Source organism: Lathyrus oleraceus, chromosome 4, assembly GCF_024323335.1.
Source record: "Lathyrus oleraceus cultivar Zhongwan6 chromosome 4, CAAS_Psat_ZW6_1.0, whole genome shotgun sequence".
In the NCBI taxonomy this organism is placed as follows: domain Eukaryota; kingdom Viridiplantae; phylum Streptophyta; class Magnoliopsida; order Fabales; family Fabaceae; genus Lathyrus; species Lathyrus oleraceus.
In genome coordinates, this window is record NC_066582.1 from 492111944 (window position 1) to 492132292 (window position 20349).

Genomic DNA, 20349 nt, shown 5'->3' on the forward strand with positions numbered 1-20349 from the left:
TCACACACACACACACACACACACACACACACACACACACACACACACACAACTTTTCTTTTGTTTACTTTCTCTCACTAATAATTTAGCCAAAGTGATTTTTGAGAAAGTCTTTTTACAAGTGAGGAAGTTGTATTTCTGGAAGGGTAGATTTCTAAGTTTACTAAGGAACTTTTGTTTATACATTGGTTGAATATTTTATCAAACTAGGGATTGTTTATTTGGGTTCAAAGTTAAACCCATAAAAATTTAGGTTTGGGATTTTTGTGATCAAGACGCTTTTTTAGGTTCTTTGTTTTCCCATGATAAAACCAAGATTAGGTTAAAGTTTAGCCCAATACTAAAAGCTTGTTTCATTTCGAGATCAACTCGGTGGTAAAATCTCTCAGGTTATTAGTTAGTCAAGTATAAAACCAAGGTTTAGGTTCGAGAGCTCATCCTAGTGTTAAAAGCTCCCAAGGTTTGTTTAGAAGCTTGAAGACTAACCACTCCAAGATTCTTGTGGAAAGGAGACTAATCGCTTCGATCCATCGTTTGGAAGGAAGACTTGTCATACCCCAAAATTTACCTTATCCCTCACAATGTTCATATGGTCCATAGCCCATATTCATGTGCATACATTCATACTTAATCATTTCATTTGCATTTAGCGTTATTCAAGACAAGAGGACATGCATCATGGATTCAAGGTATAATTGCGTGTACCTGGTGAAAGCTAGAGTTTCCAAGCATCTTGAGTGCTCAACCAATCTAAACCCTAATTTTGCATCCTTGATCCTTATATGTGCATCTAGAGTTTAAGATTCACTTGTATCACCATGACTAAACCAAACCCTAATTTTTGATTGTGGCATTATCATCCCTTGTGTGCGCATATAAGTTTGAGCTTTCATCTTGTTCATTTGCTTGATCAAGATTCATCCAAGGCCACACTTGTTCATGGTCCATTATGAAGGTTTGATTAGGGTTCATTTCAAAGCTTCATATGTTCATGATTTTTTGCTTGATTGTGTTCATCGGTTCATGTCCATCTCCATGGCACTACAAGATTAACTTGATTCAATTCATGGCATGGAAATTCATGTGGTCATTTCATTATTCAAATAGCATGGCGTAATTCATAGTTTGTTCATGTTTCATTCATAGTTTTATCCATTTGTCCATTGGTTCACTTGTGCAAACATCATTGTCTATTGATCCACTTGGTCAAGTCCATGCTAAGGTCTATTTCATTCACTTAAGTCATGTGTTATTCACACTCATTTCACGATTCATTCATAGGTCATTGAATTCATTGTTTCACCATGCATTCAAGTTTATGGTTTCAAAGTGTTTTTAAGCTTGATTTTGGAGGAAATGTTACATTTGAAAAAGAGACATTGATTCAAATTCATAGTTATCAATCCATTTCAAAGCATATCATAATTTTATTACATTCATTCCAATTACATCACAAGTGTCCATACATAAGAGATTACAATAAAAATTGACTTTTCTATCTAAGTTGACTTTTGGTAAACAATTGACGTTTTGGTCAATCAATTGACCAAAATTAACTAAGCAACTTCATCCCATCCTAAACCCTAATCCCTAGTTCCATTCTTCCATGATTCATCTCTCTTCCATATGTCCTTTGGATTTTGCCATGTGCTAGTGTTGCTTTAAGAATAAGTCATGTGTGCATCCTACAAAACAAAACCATAACATGATCATGACTTCCCATTATCAAGCATTTCAAACCATTCATAACACCTTCAAAATAGGCATAGCATCAACATTACAAGCAGCCTAACATAACATCATTAAAAGCAACCATACCTATCATTTATAAGCTACCATGTCATGTTAGTCATCATTCCATCACAATGCCAATTGTAATGCACTAACAACTGCAACATTCACCATAACAATGCAATATCATAACAGTGCAAACATTACATCCACAAGCATGTCACAACAGGATGCAACAACAAAACGAGTCAGTAGCCGCCAATACATAGCAAATCACAGTATAAAAATAAAATTGAAGTTTATGGTGGACATAACATAATTATATTTATAGAATCTAAAATAATTAGTCTATTTTACATGTTATCTCTATCATCTTAATTTGTAGGTGCACGGATACATCTCATTTATTTATTTTTTAAAAGTTAGAATTTAATTCATTAAATTATTTGATAAAGAAATTTAAAATAATAAATATTAATTATAAAATTAATATAAAACCAAAAGTCAAGTTAAAAGATTAAAATTCTAATTAAATATTTTTCTTTTCTTTTTAAATATTTTTTTGTTGTGTTTTGATTTTGAATTCTATTTCAATGTGTGTTAATTTCTTGTTGGAAGTTATTCTTTGCATGCTTTAAATGTTAGAATAATTTTTTATTTAATATCTCTTTCTTTTATAAAATAAATAAATTAAATTTATATATTGATTAAATACATCCATTATTTAATAAAATTAAAAAAATAAAATTTATTTGTATTATGAAACGAAGGAGTACAGTATTGTTGTTGAAATATCTATACGTAGAATATACAGATTAAATTCAGTTACTTACTCTTACTCTTTTTGAAAAAGACAGCATTGATTAAAAATCAAGAAAGCCAAATTCTAAGGGTTTATTAAACATTGAGACAAAAACTATCGTCAAGTTTCTTGTTGCAATTAATTTTAAAAACAATAATATAATAATAACAACAATAATATAATAATAATAATAATAATAATAATAATAATAATAATAATATTTTAAATATTATTTTATTAGTAAAACAAATATTTTTATTTCAAATATTTAATATTTTTATCATTAGAATATATTTTATATGTTTAATGGTGATACTCTCACCGTATAAATAAATTTTATCATATTATAAATAAGAATATATCATTTAATCATATTATACCAGTAATTTAAAAAATTTAATTAGATTTGACGAAAAACATGACCATCACTTCACTGATTGACAATCTAAAATAAATTTATACAGTTAATCGGTCTCAATCCCTTTTCTCATATTTTATAAAATAAAATAAAAACATCTTTTACTTTAATGCCCTATAGTCTTTTATATTCCTAACAAAATATATTCATTTAATTTTCTATTTAATCACAGCACCATTACTCAAGTGTCATCACAAATCATAAATCATGGTAGTAACTCTAAATTCTCTCTATCATTCACTAATCTTATTGTTCAAAATTTCAACAAATAAAAAATGCTTTCGTTTATTAAAGAATTTGTAAAGAATCACGGTGGCTTAAGAAATTGATTTAGTTTATTTAGTTTTATTATATTTTTTATTTAAAATGAGTTGAGTTTGATAAAGAAAAAGCAGAAGACAGACGGAAGAAGACAAAGAAATGAAAGAAGAAGAAAAATATTAATGATTTGCTTTTGGATTCAATATAAATGTCGGATCCAATTGTATAATTTTTATTAAGATGATTCAATAATTAAAATTTATAAAATAAAATTAAAGTTTATGGTGGAGATTACATAATTATAATTATAGAATCTAAAACAATGAGTCTATTGTACCTTATCTCTATTATTTAAATTTTAGATATACAAATACATTTCACTTGTTCACCTTAAAAAAAATAGAATTTTATCCATTAAATTATTTGATAAAAAAATATTAAATAACAATTATAAAATTAATATAAAACCATAAATCAAGTTAAAAGATTAAAATTCTAATTAAATGTTTTTTAATTTTATTTTTTTAAAAAAATTGTTGTGTTTTTATATTGAATTCTATTTCAATGTATGTTAATTTCTTGTTGGAAGTTATTCTTTGCATACTTTAAATGCTAGAATAATTTTTTATTTAATATCTCTTTGACTTTTATAAAATAAATAAATAAATTTATATATAGATTAAATACATCCATTATTTAGTAAAATTAAAAAGATAAAATTTATTTATAATATGAAAATGAAACGAAGGAGTACAGTATTGATGTTATAATATCAACATGTAAAATATACACATTAAATTCAGTTACTCTTACTCTTTTTGAAAAAGACAGCATTGATTAAAAATCTAGAAAGCTTGCAAATTCTAGGGGTTTATTAAACATTGAGACAAAAACTATGGTAAGTTTCTTGTTGCAATTATTTTCAAAAACAATAATATAATAACAACAATAATAATAATAATAATAATATTTTAAATATTATTTTACTAGTAAAACAAATATTTTTACTTCAAATATTTAATGATTTTATTAATTGGATATGTATAAAATAAAAAGATACCCCTTTACTTTAATGCCCTATAGTCTCTTATATTTCTAATAAAATACATTCATCTAATTTTCTATATAACCACAGCACCATTACTCTACTGCCATCACAAATCATCATAATAACTCTAAAATTTCTCTTTTTTTATTTTATTTCATTCTAGTCAACATGCAAGGATTCATCATTTATGTTTTGTTTTTTAGTTTTATTTCACCTTGTCTATGTACAAGGTTGAACGTTGGAACTACAAATGATATTTATAATGTAATGCAATATGGTGCAATTGGTGATGGCAAATCTGATGATACACAAGTATATATGTTTCTATATTTTTTTATATCATCATGAGAATTTTTTCTCTTAATTTAATTTAATTTTTATATCTTTATGAGAAGTTTATGGTTTTGATAGATTGTGATTAACATTATATATTTTTAATTATATGTAGGCATTTTCAAAAGCATGGAGTAGTGCATGTACATCAAGTGGGATGTCAACATTAGTTATACCTTCTGAAAAATCATTCATGGTCACTAGAGTAAATTTTAGTGGTCCTTGCAATGCGAAAATTCTCATTCAGGTATATAACATCAATTTTATTTCATTAAATCAGCACAGTTAATAATTATGCAGAGAAATTAGAGAATGAAAATGTCAGATATTTAGAAAATAATATTTTCGCTCTGAACCACAGATGGAAGGGCGAATAGTTGCACCTTCTAAAGAAGATTGGAAAGGTGCGGCGAATTTGATTTCGATGGAATATTTAAACGGACTTATCGTCGATGGCAATGGCCATGGAGAAGTCTATGGGAATGGTGCTACTTGGTGGAAATGTCGAACTTGTTTTCGACCTGGGGTATGATTTTACAACAAATTTATGATACACACTTTAATGAGCCTCAAAATGTTATTTTGAAGTGATTGTGAGTATCTTGTTAATGGTGCAGGTGTTGTTTTTTCATGCATGCAATGGTCTTAATGTTCGTAACTTGAAGATCAGTGATAGTCCAAAAACTCATGTATATGTTAATCAATGCGATGGTGCAACATTCACTCGTGTATCTATTAATTCTCCTGCTACTAGTCCTAACACTGATGGGTTTGGCATTTCTTATTCTACTAATATCTTGATACAAGACTCCGATATAAAATCCGGTGATGATTGTATTGCCGTCAACGACGGTTCCACTTTTATCAATGCTACTCGAGTTACTTGTGGACCAGGTCATGGGATAAGGTTTATAAAAATTCTATCTCAAAATATTAAACTAAGTTTTGAATTCTGCGTGTATTTGTGTATTTGTATTCTTCGCGAATCTCATATAAATACGAATTTCATGAATTAATCAGCGTTGGTAGCCTCGGTAGAAATAGAACTACAGAAAAAGTTTCCGATGTTCATGTGCGGAATTGCACTTTCACTGGAACTGCAAATGGAGCAAGAATCAAGACAGTTGAAGTGAGTGTTACTTATAAGGTTAAATATATGTTTATACTATATCATGTAAAAATATGGATCTTAGTTTTACTATTTTTTGCAGGGTGGATCAGGTTATGCAAAACAGATTAGTTTTGAACAAATCATCCTTGTGAATGTTAAGAACCCTATAATTATAGATCAAAAATATGATCCTGCTATTCGGGTACATATATTTCACTCTACACTGTTCATATATTTCAGAGTTAGCCGATTTTATGTATTATAATTATGTGTGTTGAAATTGTTAGGATACATCTGTGTTGGTGAGTTCTGTGACGTATCGAGGATTTACCGGAACTTCTGCAACCGATGTAGCCATTGATTTAGATTGTAGCTCATCTGGTTGTTACGGCATTGTATTGGATGAAAACAACATTGTCTCAGCTCAACCAGGAAAAAAGACTTCGGCTTTTTGTAGAAATGCTCATGGAGCTGCTACACATACTATTCCAAATGTTCTTTGTCTATCTAAATAATGTACTATTTGCATTCATATTTGGAAGAAAAAAATTATTCAAAAAAAAAACATAGACAAGTGTTTGAATAAATATACTTTGTTCTTAAATTGTAGTAATTCATATACTTTGTATTCAAGAAGACTAGAAATTTATATGATGCACTCATGTTTAGTTCTTTTTTCTTAATATTCCATTAATAAGTTGTCCGAGTTCTTCTCCGCAATCTTCCTGTGCGTGATGTCCAGCCTACAAAGAGCACGAATAGGAAGATTTATGAAGAAGATAGCTTTGCGGTGGACTAGTTTATGATAGGAAAATGAATCTAAAGTAATTAATTACCCTTGGAACTTCAACAAGTTTATGATTGGAACTTTTGCAGAAGTCTTCTACTCCATCGTAGCTTAACCAGCGATCTCTCTGACCCCAACATATCGTTGTTCGAACATTCCAACTTTTGTCGGTAAGTATTCTCTGCATATCCTCTACATACCTCTGAAGAAAAATGAATCAAACATGTATACATGTTAGTTTACTTTTTTATGTACGAATCGAAGATACAAGAGTTGAATCACTGTGGATCGTAACAGCAAGGCTACTTTGCCACTTACAACACAACGTCGCGAATATGTTAATTATTTAGTTATCACCTTGAGGTCTTTCTTCATGGTCCTGGTAATTGCATTCAATGCAAAGCCTGAGGATCCAGATATGAGATAGGGTCTTCTATAGACCATTGCATCTTCTTCTTTCATTTTGTAAGGTCCAGAGCTTGTCAGAGCTTTGTCACTGGCCCTCAATGGATCCTAATCACTCACAAGAGAATCACATTATATGGATCAGATACATCAGTTATTCAGATTATTTGAATAACTAATATATCGTGTCAATATATAGATCAGATACATCAGTTATTCAATGAACTTGAAAAGAGTATATTTGTTTATAAATAATTGTGAATTTATGATTGTTTAATACCTGTGAAAATATTTCACCTAAGAGAAAGTTGCTGAATATGGACAATGTTGGTGGAAGCTTGGCATGTTGAGCTGTTAACTTATTTAACAAGAAAGAGAAATTCAAGTTATCAAACTGTTAAGAAGTACTCCATTAAAGACTCTTAAGAAATTCATTAATCAACAACTGAATGTAACCATATAGTATGTAAATCGTGTTAACCATCTAAATTGATGTGAAATTTTTCTGTCTAAATAACACAGCTCAAAAATAAACGTACCGGTGGATTAATGAGTATTAAGTTGTTAATCTTTTCTTTGTGATTGCTGGCGTACTTCACTACAACTGGTGAAAAATATCCCTATGAACAAACAAGAATAATGATATGTTAAAGAAGAGATTATTATCATAACAAGTAGATCCATGATTCTTATCAACTAAGTCAAACTTACTTGGACAACAAGTGAGACTTTAGTAACACCAAGTTCATCAATAAGTGATTCCAATGATGACACATATTCTGCATGGAAGAAGAAGCGGATTTTCACATGTTCAACTCACTTTCAAACGTAAATTATCTTATATTCAACTCAGTTTTAGTCAAAATCAATCGATCGAAAATCAATTCTTGTTACCGTGAAGTTAAACAGACAGGCAATTACCGTCAAGGGTGTAGTCAAACCCATATTTGGGTTGAGGCTTATCAGAAAACCCAAATCCTGAAATAGAAAAGGAAATGGAGTGAACTTTTCTTTTCCGGTAACAATAAATTTTCAATTCTAACATTCATTAATTTGGTTGTATCAATTAAAAAAAACATAAAGTGAGAAATGACACAAAACATGTTTGAATATATCAGAAGTTCAAAACACAAAACAGAAGAAATTTCAGTTACATAAATCGAATAAAAACATTGTGATGTTACCTAGCCAATCAAATGTTACAGCATGATAGTCCTTTGAGAGTACCGGGAGAACTTTGCGATACGAATATGCCTAGACAGCAGCACCAAAAAACTCAACATACTATCATCATTTCGATTTCATCGAAAACAAACTTAGAGGTGTTCAGTTACAATTGACAAATAAAGCGAAACTTACCTGCGAAGGGAAGCCATGAACTAATATGACAGACGGATTATCAGCATTTCCGCTTTCAACACAAAACCATCTATTGTGTAATGAATAAATTAAATTGCAGAAGCTGATTTCAACTTATGTGAAAAGCTATTAGTTAGAGAATCATTAACATATGAAGATGCATCGAGTTTACCTGAAACGATCGCCGCTGGCTTGAGAACTATTCCCCATTGTTAGCCCGAAAATTGGATCTTTTGCCTTTTCACCCGTTCCAGGAATTGAATAGGCTTTAACCTATAATGATATCAAAAAATTATTGAATAAAATGAAGATACATATGAAAAGTGATTATGAATAATTACCATTTTCCCTTGCTTAAACCATTCATCACTTGGATTTGGTCCATCTGAATATTTTCCTGACAGAACATTCCAATAATATCTTTAGCAATAACAGAAAAGTCTATGATCGATCAATTATTTTAGCAATTGAAAAGAAAGATACCTCCACTGAAAGAGAAACCATCGCCAACAGAAACAGGAGCATCGAGAAGATAATCATTCTGCAGCAATTGAAAGAAAGTATAAAGAAGTAAAGATGATGAAAAGAAGCCATTAAAACAAAGACACAAACTTTGTCTCCATCTGAAGCTGTACTACAGTTGAGCTTCAGAGACTTTTTTGAAGGGAAACGCTTGGTGGAACAAGATTGAAGGTGGGAATTGAAGTAACAAGACGAAGAAGAAGCGTGAAAAGCTTGAATGATCATTGGAAGAAAGAAAGGATGGTTGGTTGGAGATTGAGGAGGGAAAAGTAGGTTAACGATTAACAAAAACCGTTGGCAATAGTTTTGATGCTAACGTGGAAAAACAAATATGATGTTTTTTTGTCCATTTGGGAAAGGATAGGGATTCTCTGGTCTCAAAACTTAGGTTCTCGCCTTTCATAATATCAAAATAAACACCATTAATTTACTCCATAAATTATCACTTTTTTTTTAATTTAGTTCTAAATTACTATGTATATAAATATATATATGATAATTTACTCTCTAAATTAGGTTCATTACAAAAATATGCTCACTACATCCTATATACCGATTGCACATGAAATTTCAAAATTTCCTTGATACCTATTTTACAACATAATATCTTATTTTTGTAAGAAGAAAATTTTCCTAAATTTTAATCTCCAAATAAACATGTTATGTCCAAAGATACACCCACATTTTTATAACTTTGTATTTATGTTAGGTTTGGATTTTGAAATTCCATAATTTAGTGGAGGTATTTGCGGGAGTTATTAACCTTTCAAAATTTAAAATTTTAGAAATATCTTAAAGTGAATGTTCCTTAAAGCTAATATAAACCTTTATTTTAATATAGGCCGGTTTTAATTCTTTTTTTTCAACTTAATTACATTTTGTAATTAATAGTTGACTTTATTTAAATTAGTTCTTAGTTTGGATTTCAAATTTGGGATATATTTTTTATATTTATTTGACGTGTGACGATGTATTATAACTATACTATCATATTTAATTTTATATAATTTAAACCATACACTTTCGGAATAATATAAAAATGACATATATAAATTAATAAATTTGGAGTACACCATGAGTTCAAAATAAAATACAACCGATAATAGTGTTTCTAATATAAATATTATATATTACTGTGTATGACAGACTCGGATTCCCTGTTCCTATGTTGCCTCATGTACTGCAGTGTCTCCCCTGTGACGGCATATAGAATGTCCTTCAGCTCAGAGTCATCCAGAAGACTCTTCTGTCTATACCTGACTGCCCAAGCTTTATGATACGCGACATCTAGGCAACACATTAACAACATGATCTGCCATAGTTTGTTCCTCATATAGTATCTCTTGATAAGCTGACCTAGGTGGATCTCTCGGAGCATCTGGTGTCATATAAGGATGTGACACTCTAAAATACCACTTGATGTAGTTGAGTGTAACACTCCAATTGTTATGAGTTATGGTACTATGTGTCACATCTGATACCAGATTATTAAGGTAATCATCAAACATGGCATTTACATCTCTCAGTGTCATAGCAGGAGAAGCATAATCAAAGGGGTCTCTAAGAACAAACTGCATGTAGCCGATGAGGATACATCAGACGTTAACTACAATTCAACCATCCAGGGTAGAAGGCAATGTCATCTAAGGGGCCGTCTCACGGAGATCAACGTACGTATGAAAATCTATATCATCTGCTACTATACGGTTAAGATACAATTTGTATGCCTCTATCGCCTGATTCCCTCTAAGCGGGATGAATGCATAAGCATGTGGCATATCATCAGTGTATGTCGGAGTACATGACCATCCAGATATGCGTGGGAAGTACTAGAGGATCCAAGTCTAAAAATGGAACATATGAATCATTAGTAACTTTGAGCTAACTTGGAGTGTCTATCATCTGAAGTGTCTGTCATTTGTTTGGTCTTCCACTTACAACATTCAGCTAACTTGAAGTATATGTAGACCAAATAAGTGACCCCCAATTGTACTCATGGATCTACTCCAAGTTAGCGAAGTATCACACGTAGACCACATCAACATAAGTGGCACTTTTGTTCCAAAAAATGGATGTGTCAACCAAGTAAAACAAGTATGGTCTCAATGTGTATGCTCTATGTTGCATTACCTAATCATCTTCACTAGCGGCCTGTTATGCATCATGCGGTTGTTATGTATACAACCTCTCAAAGAATTGAAACCTAGCATGAGCCTCTCGGTGACTTCTAACTCCACATGGCATCTCATAGGCTAGCTCTCAGATAGTCTACCATCATCTCCAATGCGTCATCTATGTTAATCTTATTATGGTCTAACAGTCTCCCCCTGATCGAAAGATGCAACAGGCATGAGACATCGTTCAATTTAATAGACATCTCACCATGTGGAATATGAAAAGATTAAGTCTCTAAGTGTCATATCTCTATAAACGTGTACACCATACCATGGTTAATCGTAACATAATTGATCATACACAAGTTTCTCAACCTAGATAGTTGCATCACATCCTAAAAACCTTACTCATCGGGCTGTGAAAAATAAGTCATCGTCATAAACTTCAGATATTATACCAAACATGTTTTTTAAAGAATGAATACAACTGAATTTTACCTATATGTCTCATACATATCTAATAACATGATTGGGATATTGAGGCAGTAGTGATAAGTCGGATATGCCTCCTTCAAGACCCTCGGGTGCCTGCGGTGCCTCAGCTGCTTTAAGTGCCTCGGGTACCTGCGGAGCCGCGGGTGCATGCGGAGCCTTAGTAGGTGATACCTCTCTCCTACGGGAAGATGAAAGCGGAGATGCATGAACCCCGTAAGTTGACACTCCCGCATCAAATGGGCTAGAAATGACATGTGCCTACAATGGTTGAGCTCTTCCCTCTGAACCGGTGCATGTTGTGCAACTCTACTGTGCCTCAATCTATCTGTTTATCAATCATAATGCTTATAAGTAAACAATACAAGGATTACACAAATGAAAGACAATGAGGTCAAGCAAAACAATGCAGACTGATAAATTTCAAAGATGCATCTCCAGATTCTGGAAATCAAAACGTTAAAAAATTCTGGAGATGCATCTCCGTAATTTTCTGCAACTCAGATGAACAACAATGACAGAAATGTAGTCCATTCCAACAACCCAAGTAATGCATTAGTCATTTAAATTACCTATCAACCACATTTTTCATTTAAATAACATATCTAAACTAGCTATTACATAACCTAATGCCCAATTTCTACAAATGTATATATAAATTAAAAAAAAGTATAGAAATATCAAATATCTACCAAATATAAGTTTTGTTTGATGTTGAGTGAGTTGTTTGATCGATTGAAAGTTGATGACAAAAGCTTTTATGTGAGTTGAATGAGGGTGAAAGAATGTGAGTTGAGAGAGTTTGAGATTTGAGAGGCTGAAAGTTTGAGAGACTGTTTTGAGACTTGAGAGGTTGAGTGTTTGAGAGAATATTTTGAGAAAAAAGGAATGAGAGATGTCTAACGCATTTTTTATTAAAACAACGACCAAAGACGCGTCTCCGTAAATTACACAGATATGCATTTTCATAATTTTTTTTACATAACCTTAATATCTGACTCAAAAACGAATGTGATTGGGATGCGTCTGCATTTTTGAATTTTAATGATTTTTCGTTAGGGTTGGAAAAACAATGCTTAGGGTGGGTGCCTTAAGCAATTTTCAAATAGAGCGGGAGTAACAAAATTAGAGTGGGCTTTGAATGAGAGGCCCAGACACATCTTGTCCATATCCTATCTATCAACAATGAAAACAAAACAAAAAAAGAGGTAGTTCTTTTTGTTGAGAAACAAAAATGGCGCTACAGTTTGTGAAACAGCACCACTTACGAGGTTTACAGAGCGAGACAACCTTAACTTTCCTTTCATTGTTACGAAATCTGAAGCTCCCAGGAACAGGTTCATCCTCTTTCACCAATTCATCCCGAAAAACAATTTAGAAATATCTATTGTTTTTTTATATTAATTTATTATGATTGAGGTTAATGAATACTTGTTTTTTATTTTTATTTTAATGTTGTTGTGTTTTGATGGAAATTGATGTAGTGAGATGGGTCAGTGGTGAATTACCAGTTAAGTCTTCCTTTAGAAGCTATGCCACTGCAAAATCCGAGAGGATTATACCAATCAAAAAGTAAGTTTCATTATACTATATTGTATGTGTATCTTTATTCTTATGTAAAATTTATATTCTTGCAACATTCATAAGAGCAAATTATTTTGAATAAAGCAAGTGTAGCAATTCGAGATATTGCGTTGGATATGTAGTAAGATTAGACAGAATATGGTTTGAAAGAAAATTACTAATATCACGAAACTGCGAAACTGCTTCGATTAGGAAAAAGAGGCTGGATGAAGTATGCCTTGAAAGGTATCAGCAATATAGTCGATCCATCATCCAGTCGTGGATTCTGCAAGGTAACTAATTTCACTTTTTATTTCCAATGGTTTAATATGTAGATACTGTCCTGAGCTTGCTTGGATTATGGTAAGGTTGTTCTGAAATGCAGCGAAAATTGACAGTTTCTGCGCTCTTTAATTGAATTCATAGTCATTTTCTTTATGTTTATCTATTTGCAAGGATTCTGTATATTCCCGATGAGAAGGAAAGTAATATTATTTTATATGATTGACAACATATGTACTGCAGGAAAAGTATATGTGAACGGGAAGGTGATTAATAAAGCCGGTACCCCTGTTTCTGAAAAATCTGTTGTCGAGATAATGGCTGAAATTCCGAAATATGTATGTAGGTGAAGTCACCAATCTCTGTTCACTTGAAATAACGTCTCAACAGAAACTTTAACGAAACCGAATTGTTTTTTGGTTTTTTGTATCTATGCAGAGCTGGACATAAGCTGGAAGGTGCCATTGAACAGCTGGGTGTCGATGTTGCTGGTAAAGTTGCTCTTGATTCTGGGCTGTCTACTGGAGGATTTACCGATTGCTTACTTCAGTATGGCGCATCACATGTTTATGGGGTTGATGTTGGTTACGGACAGGTAACTTATTTAACATTACTTAATTCTTTAATAGTTGGTTGGTGCCAATTAAGCTACAAACTCATAAGCTATGCGATTATTTCTTGGGGCCTGTTTGGATTGACTTGTTTGAATTAAGTTACTAGCATGAGCACTTTTGGGACTGTATTGGATGAATTATGTAAACAGCTTATGACATGTTCATAGGTTGTTTTCAGCTTATTTTTAAGAAAATTTTATACTCTACTATTGTTTTTTTATGGCATTTGCAGTTGTTTAGTGATTATATATTATTAACTTCCCTAGGTAGCAGAAAAAATTCGAACAGATGAACGCGTGTCTATTATAGAGCGGACAAATTTAAGATATCTCAAAGAACTCCCACAAAATGTTGATTTGGTGACCCTAGACCTCTCTTTCATCTCTATTCTTACGGTATGCGCTCAAATCAGGTTTAATATAGGCCTATTCTCCGGTTAGAATGTGTATGATTAGCCTTGTTGATCCATGAAATATTCTTATATAGTATTGTTTTAACAGGTCATGCCTGCCGTGGTAAATGTAATGAAGGAAGATGCTGCATTAGTGACATTGGTTAAACCGCAATTTGAAGCTCGGAGATCTCAAGTAAGGAATATCAACTCCTATTGTATATTTGATATTTTCCAGCAACAGAATAGTTGTTGTTGATATTTATAAATCAACAATTTAAAAAAAATATATCGTTTCTAAATTTGAAATTCTATTATTTGTGCAGGTGGGAAAGGGAGGGATAGTGAAAGATCCTCTAGTCCATCAAGAGGTGGGTGGTTTTATTTTATGCTATCTGAAGAAAAGGCTTATTATATAGAGAACTTGGCTGAGTTAAAATTGTGATTGACTTGTTCTAAATTCAGGTTCTTGAGAAGATTACAAAGGGAGTTGAAAGCTTTGGTTTCTGCAGCAAAGGTTGGATTGAGTCTCCTCTCAAAGGTGCTGAGGGTAATACAGAATTTCTAGTTCACTTCAGCAGAATCACCAAAGGTTCTAATAAACATGAAGAAATTAAAGAAGAATCTAAGCTCGATGATGCATTTCTTCAATCTTCAGAGAAGAAGTAGCAGGTGGAGAGTTGTATTCATCTATATGGTAAAGGAATTTTGTATGAACCATGAAAACAAATTCATGATGTTTGTCTTCAACTGAGAGACTGACGAAACAAAACAAAATCGATCTTGATGCTCTTGCACGGGTCTTTGTTAGGAATTTGTTTTAATGTAATGAGTAATATAAGATGCATCTTGTTAAAATTCCTTTTTCATCCATGGCTATGGTCACATAAAATTATGATGAGGAGTACTTAGATTTCCAAGAACATGATATTGTTGTTTCTTCCTTTAACAAAAACAAAATTATAAACCCAACACGTGTCAATAAATTGAATGGCAAAATGACATGTCTGAATTTAATTTAAATAGTTAAACTTATACTAGTATTTAAGGTGTCAAAAAGTAGTATAAGTATACAACGTCTACAAGTATGACAAACCTAATTTCTATAAACATGTCTCAACTTTTCCACCAATTTTTCTGCTACAACTTTCTACCATTGACAATTGCAAACACATCCCTTCCTTCGTCTCAATTCCATAACTTCATTTTATCTGAGAATTATTTGAAACTATATTATCCAGCATTCCCAAAGGAGTTTTAAGACCAACAACTTGCCCAACAACAGAGAACCAAGAAACTAAATATTGTTGAACTAAGTTGTTATTCAAAGATGTATCACCACCACATAGGAGTAGTTTCATCCATTCACTAGTCCCACAAGGGTGTAGCTTGTACCATGGCCTATTCAAATAGGGGTGCTCCTGCAAGATATAGAATTGAAACCATTAATTTAATGTATAGAACAAGGGTTATAAACAAACTGATGATAGGGTATGCAGATTAATAGTCGTTTTTTAATATAAAATGTTGTTAATTAAGAGAAAAAGGAAAAGAACTGAAGCAAGTTATTTACCTCTTGAGTTATAAATGTCCATTTGGATTCTAGAAGCAACTCTGCAGAATGACCCGGAAGGTCTTTTTCAATTTCACTGAAGGGCAAAGGTTGTCCATCTACATAATCAAACAGTATCAATCAAACATACTGAACATCATTTATGTGATATTCAAGCAAGAAACATTCTATAATGGCACCGCAAATTGTTCGGTATGGCGGGATTTTGGCTCTCCTCCATGGAGAACACTGACACACACTCTACAAGATAGAAAAGGGAACATACCACTATGATATGAACGGAAATACAGCACTGGAACTCTATAGGAAGGACTGTATATAATGTGAAAATCATAGTGGTTTACTTCATCCTCTGGACCTAGTAGAAAGGAACAAATACATTATATAAGTAGTTGGGAAAGAAGAGTAATGAAATTGCAGAGAATCCAAATGTATGGTATAGGGTAATACTAGTTTAAGAATACCAATTAGGCCATACAAACTAAAGTTGCATCATCAAAAGGCTCTTCTGTTTGTGAGATGTTGCTCTCTTTCCTTGTAAGACTCCTATTGCTCTCTTCTTCCTGTAATGACAATGACAATTACAATTCAAAAACTACACTTTAAAGCTTTAGTAAAATCAGAGGTATTGTGATTTCGTCAAATTCATTGTGATTTCAAATATGCACGTCCATGAAAATTAGTTTTGCGCTAAATTGCTGACAGACCTCACTTGATTTGACAACGCACACATTCCTGAGTGATAAGTATCCTTCCATCTGACAGAGAGGGAGACAGATACAATTAAAAAAAATTCAGGACAGATGCAAAGCAATGGATTTGTGAGTTTCATGTCAAAGGAGTCACCTTATGAGAAGAACCCAAATGATGTTTTGGACAAGTAGTCCACAACCATGGAGGAAAGAAAGGATTAAACAATTTCCACTTGTCAGAAAATGTAAAAGCAGAAAGGGTAAAATCATTTAGAGAAAGAGTCCCATCCCAAGGAATTTTGTTCTTAACTGGTTCTTTAATGTCCATACCCCTGCAAAATGGAGGCACATCTATTTTGTTATGATTAAAACAAGGAAGCTCACATACTCCAAAAATGGAAGCATAATGTTATCAAAATTGAATCAAACATCAAACTAACAAGACTTTGGGATTATGGCTGAATTGCTTTAAACAGCTCAAACTAACTAGATTTTGGTCTTACCACTTAAATAACCGAACTGTGAAAAATGTTCATAGTTCAACCAGTTTTTAAAACCTTGTCAGTATAGGTGTTCAGCAACATGTATCCATCCAAAACTTATTGAGTTTGAATCTCTTTATTCTTTTTAGATCTTTCATAGTCACTCATTAAAAGTATCTGGTAACACTCCAATTTATTTTAAATTCAATAATAATGTCATTGTTCATATAAACTTATTCAAAATCATTTCATTTTATTTTCTGTTGCATATAAACTTATTCAAAATTATGTTTTTATATGTTGTATAAATTAATGAAGATTTATGTTTTCTACATGAACTTCAATGAGTAATCATAGTACTGCAATTTCGGACATGTCTTCACGCCTCATCTTACTTCAATCACCATCACCCATGGTCAACCATGTGTTGCTCAACATAGATACAACAATGGATCCCATATAGTGGAATGGATCTTTTGTGCTAATCAGTTTTTCTAGTATTATATACTCCCTTCGTTTCCTTCTTTACCCTTTCATACCCTTCATTCCCCTTCGTTTCATAAAAAGTATTTCAAAATAATTATCATTTTACAATATCACATTTATTATTAGTTTTTCAGTATCATTTCTATTTATTAAATTTCACTTTATCCAATCCTTTTTTAAGGATAATTAAAAGGATCATTTTATCCAACCCTTTAAATGATATTAGTTTTATCATCAAAATCAACTCATCTAATCATTTCCTAAAGAACCATGAATTAGTTAAATATGACATTTTTTGAGACCACATGGTGCAATGCCCACACATTCCTTTCGTGGAAGGAGTTGTTGCGTGCCATTTGACTGCCCTCAAGCCTTGCACGAGGGCTTCATCAACGGCTAACACAAAGGTCTACAACATGAAGTAATTTGGAGGGGCACTGTTAATATGGTTCAAGTTTTGCAATTGCTCGTTTATTCGAAGATAAGCTTTCTTCTGCACCAAAATCACCTTCATTATACCACCCAAGTTCAAACCATACCCCTAAACCAACCTCGTGCTACTATTGTGATGATAGGATTTAGTCGTCAACATAGATGCCCAAACAAACACACCATGTTGTTACAAGTGGATGATGTTGACCTTGAGATTGAGGAACAGGAAACTGCTGCACAAACCCAGTTACAATTTGATAAAGGTAAGAAAAGTGGGCACCACTTATCACTTCACTGGCCATATGAAGGGTTTAGATCTGCAAGTTTTAGTAAATGGAGGTAGCACTGACAATTTTTTTCAACCTTGATTAGCCAAATTTTTTAAGCTTATAGTTCTTCATGGTTGGCCACCATGGGACCACATGTTGATCATGATGCAAACTATCGAGCCCTCAATGCCATAACTGTTAAGGACACTTTTCCACTCCCTATGGTTGATGAACTATTAGATAAACTCTATGGCGCACAATTTTTTTTCAGAACCCATCATGGACACTAAGAACAACTAGTTATGTCATTCGGGCAATGCCCTTCCAAGAAGTATTGAGAAAGTTTGTTTTAGTTGTATATGATGACGTACTGGTTTATAGTCCAAATTGAGCCAGTCATTTAGCACACTTAGAACTGGTGTTAAGCTACTGGTCCAAATGCTCATTTATGTTTTCTGAAATTACTTTAAAACTAGTTCTTCTGGTACTTTCATGCTTAATAGTACATTATATATGAGTTGATATATAAATTATTATTATATTCTCCCAATATTTTGCTAATTAATTTTTTATTATTATTGTTAATACATTATATTTGAGTTGATATATCATCTATAATTACATTCTCCCAATATTTTTCTAATTAAATTTTTTTGTTTATTGTTAGTACATTATATTTGAGTTGATACATCAACTATTATTACATTCTCCGAATATTTTTCTAATTAATTTTTTTGCTTATTGTTCCACTCCACCAATATTTAATTTTTGTATTCTGTTCTTGTTTAAAAAAATATATCGGTATTTTATATTCTGTCATTAATTAACAAAAAAAACAGTATGCTTGTTAAGAGTGTAACAAATTGAGAGATGAGTTTTCAATAACCATAGATACCTAGTTCATTTGGAATCAGTGTTTATTTATGTTCAATCTACCATTAGTAGAAAAGACCAAAGTTCTCATTCTCAATAAAAAGAAATTAACAGAAACATCAATATTCCTACTTATACAAATCTGAGAAAATACTCGCACGGATGCAAATCCAAATACGTTATTGAACAAATAAAATGAATAAATGAATACATGAATCATGAAACCACATATCAAAATTTAACCAAATTAATGAACAAATTACGGGGGAAAATGCGAGTAACTGAAATGTAGTGTCCAGATGTAGCTCACATAATAATAAAGAGTATTATTGGGCAACGATGAACACCTAATGAAAGAGATGCATCAGAAAAAATGGGAAACCCCAAATTAATCCAACGCAAACCCTCTCAGTTTAATTTCCCAGCCATGTAACGGTCTCTACCGATTATTATCGCGGTAGATACCTGACTATATGCCTGGATTTGACATTCAATTCAATAACAAAACAACACATTTATCAAAAATCAATATCGTTCACATGAAAAGAAGAAGAACAAGCATTGTAAAACAACACAATTCAATCGAAACGAAGATAAAACTAATAGAATAGAGAGACGGAAAGAGGCGAACCCTAGATTGAGAGATGGAGAATGAGATTCTTCACTCCACTGCACCGTTTTTATAGCACGCGTTGGAAATGGTGGTTCGGTTGAAGGAACGGTGGAATCGGAATTAGGGTTTACAAATAGGGCTTGGTAATCTATCTTGTTGGGCCTTGGGCCTTTTATCTCTTATAGAAGGAAAACAATCTACATACACCTCTACGATTATCTCTCAACTCATAATTTCATTAACTTTTTATTTTGCCCTCATATATAAACTTTTGATTGAAGTTTTTCTATTTTAATATTCATTTATTCTAGTTTGTTCCAAATTTTGTCTCAAAATTATAATGTATTTTCCAGGAAATCATCTATAGATTCTTGCTGTTTGTTAGTGCCTAAGTTAGAATTGAAGATGAGAAGTTGTTTTACCCTGGTTAAACCGGTAATCTTAGTTCTATATACTTCTATAGTGACTTGGTATACCTCAAAGTCAATACTTTATGTTTAAATATTAAATTGTTTTGTTTATGTTATGTTTTTGCAAGGTTGAGGTAAATGTTAGTTTAGTGTATCAAAATTAATTCTACTTATACGAGTTTGTGTTAGGGAAACTCAACTAGAATCTTAAAAATGATTCAAAACTAATATTGAAATGTTGAAATCAAATAGTGCACTAGAAGAAGTTGTTTTTTCAGAAGGAAGG

General features: G+C 32.1%; 4 protein-coding genes across 4 annotated transcripts; 2 read left to right on the forward strand and 2 right to left on the reverse strand.

Moving 5' to 3' along the window:
• Positions 1–4327: 4327 nt before the first annotated feature.
• On the forward strand, positions 4328–6379 carry LOC127076603 (probable polygalacturonase At3g15720). The gene is made up of 7 exons (XM_051018304.1): positions 4328–4572; positions 4709–4840; positions 4955–5119; positions 5211–5500; positions 5614–5722; positions 5805–5906; positions 5992–6379. The coding sequence occupies exons 1-7, from the start codon at positions 4429–4431 to the stop codon at positions 6217–6219; spliced, it is 1170 nt and encodes a 389-aa protein (XP_050874261.1). The 5' UTR covers positions 4328–4428; the 3' UTR covers positions 6220–6379.
• Positions 6280–9171, reverse strand: LOC127076604 (uncharacterized). Its single transcript, XM_051018305.1, has 13 exons — positions 8868–9171; positions 8739–8796; positions 8597–8652; positions 8428–8528; positions 8256–8325; positions 8081–8150; positions 7818–7874; positions 7608–7675; positions 7436–7516; positions 7177–7254; positions 6849–7004; positions 6541–6693; positions 6280–6447 (listed from the first exon to the last, which is right to left on the reverse strand). Exons 1-13 carry the CDS (start codon positions 9000–9002, stop codon positions 6370–6372), a joined length of 1161 nt encoding a protein of 386 aa, XP_050874262.1. The 5' UTR covers positions 9003–9171; the 3' UTR covers positions 6280–6369.
• Positions 9172–12572: 3401 nt separating this feature from the next.
• On the forward strand, positions 12573–15094 carry LOC127076606 (uncharacterized). Its single transcript, XM_051018306.1, has 9 exons — positions 12573–12720; positions 12868–12955; positions 13160–13239; positions 13472–13574; positions 13667–13823; positions 14109–14237; positions 14343–14429; positions 14560–14604; positions 14699–15094. Exons 1-9 carry the CDS (start codon positions 12618–12620, stop codon positions 14900–14902), a joined length of 996 nt encoding a protein of 331 aa, XP_050874263.1. The 5' UTR covers positions 12573–12617; the 3' UTR covers positions 14903–15094.
• Positions 15095–15215: 121 nt separating this feature from the next.
• Positions 15216–19821, reverse strand: LOC127076607 (ubiquitin-like-conjugating enzyme ATG10). Its single transcript, XM_051018307.1, has 7 exons — positions 19672–19821; positions 16653–16830; positions 16514–16564; positions 16285–16369; positions 16072–16164; positions 15807–15904; positions 15216–15654 (listed from the first exon to the last, which is right to left on the reverse strand). Exons 2-7 carry the CDS (start codon positions 16824–16826, stop codon positions 15436–15438), a joined length of 720 nt encoding a protein of 239 aa, XP_050874264.1. The 5' UTR covers positions 16827–16830; positions 19672–19821; the 3' UTR covers positions 15216–15435.
• Between the last annotated feature and the right edge of the window lie 528 nt (positions 19822–20349).

What these genes read in the sequence shown, in the direction of transcription:
- LOC127076606 (XM_051018306.1), top strand. Translation starts at nt 12,618, where the DNA reads ATGGCGCTACAGTTTGTGAAACAGCACCACTTACGAGGTTTACAGAGC. An exon ending in CCAGTCGTGGATTCTGCAAG is followed by an intron (nt 13,240 to 13,471) that starts GTAACTAATTTC and finishes TATGTACTGCAG; the next exon opens with GAAAAGTATATGTGAACGGG. An exon ending in ATTCCGAAATATGTATGTAG is followed by an intron (nt 13,575 to 13,666) that starts GTGAAGTCACCA and finishes GTATCTATGCAG; the next exon opens with AGCTGGACATAAGCTGGAAG.
- LOC127076604 (XM_051018305.1), bottom strand. Translation starts at nt 9,002, where the DNA reads ATGATCATTCAAGCTTTTCACGCTTCTTCTTCGTCTTGTTACTTCAAT. An exon ending in GGTTTAAGCAAGGGAAAATG is followed by an intron (nt 8,529 to 8,596) that starts GTAATTATTCAT and finishes ATATCATTATAG; the next exon opens with GTTAAAGCCTATTCAATTCC. An exon ending in AACTTGTTGAAGTTCCAAGG is followed by an intron (nt 6,448 to 6,540) that starts GTAATTAATTAC and finishes TGCTCTTTGTAG; the next exon opens with GCTGGACATCACGCACAGGA.
- LOC127076607 (XM_051018307.1), bottom strand. Translation starts at nt 16,826, where the DNA reads ATGGACATTAAAGAACCAGTTAAGAACAAAATTCCTTGGGATGGGACT. An exon ending in TGATGATGCAACTTTAGTTT is followed by an intron (nt 16,165 to 16,284) that starts GTATGGCCTAAT and finishes CCTTTCTACTAG; the next exon opens with GTCCAGAGGATGAAGTAAAC. An exon ending in TTTCCGTTCATATCATAGTG is followed by an intron (nt 15,905 to 16,071) that starts GTATGTTCCCTT and finishes TTGATTATGTAG; the next exon opens with ATGGACAACCTTTGCCCTTC.
- LOC127076603 (XM_051018304.1), top strand. Translation starts at nt 4,429, where the DNA reads ATGCAAGGATTCATCATTTATGTTTTGTTTTTTAGTTTTATTTCACCT. An exon ending in GAACTTGTTTTCGACCTGGG is followed by an intron (nt 5,120 to 5,210) that starts GTATGATTTTAC and finishes TTAATGGTGCAG; the next exon opens with GTGTTGTTTTTTCATGCATG. An exon ending in GGACCAGGTCATGGGATAAG is followed by an intron (nt 5,501 to 5,613) that starts GTTTATAAAAAT and finishes TGAATTAATCAG; the next exon opens with CGTTGGTAGCCTCGGTAGAA.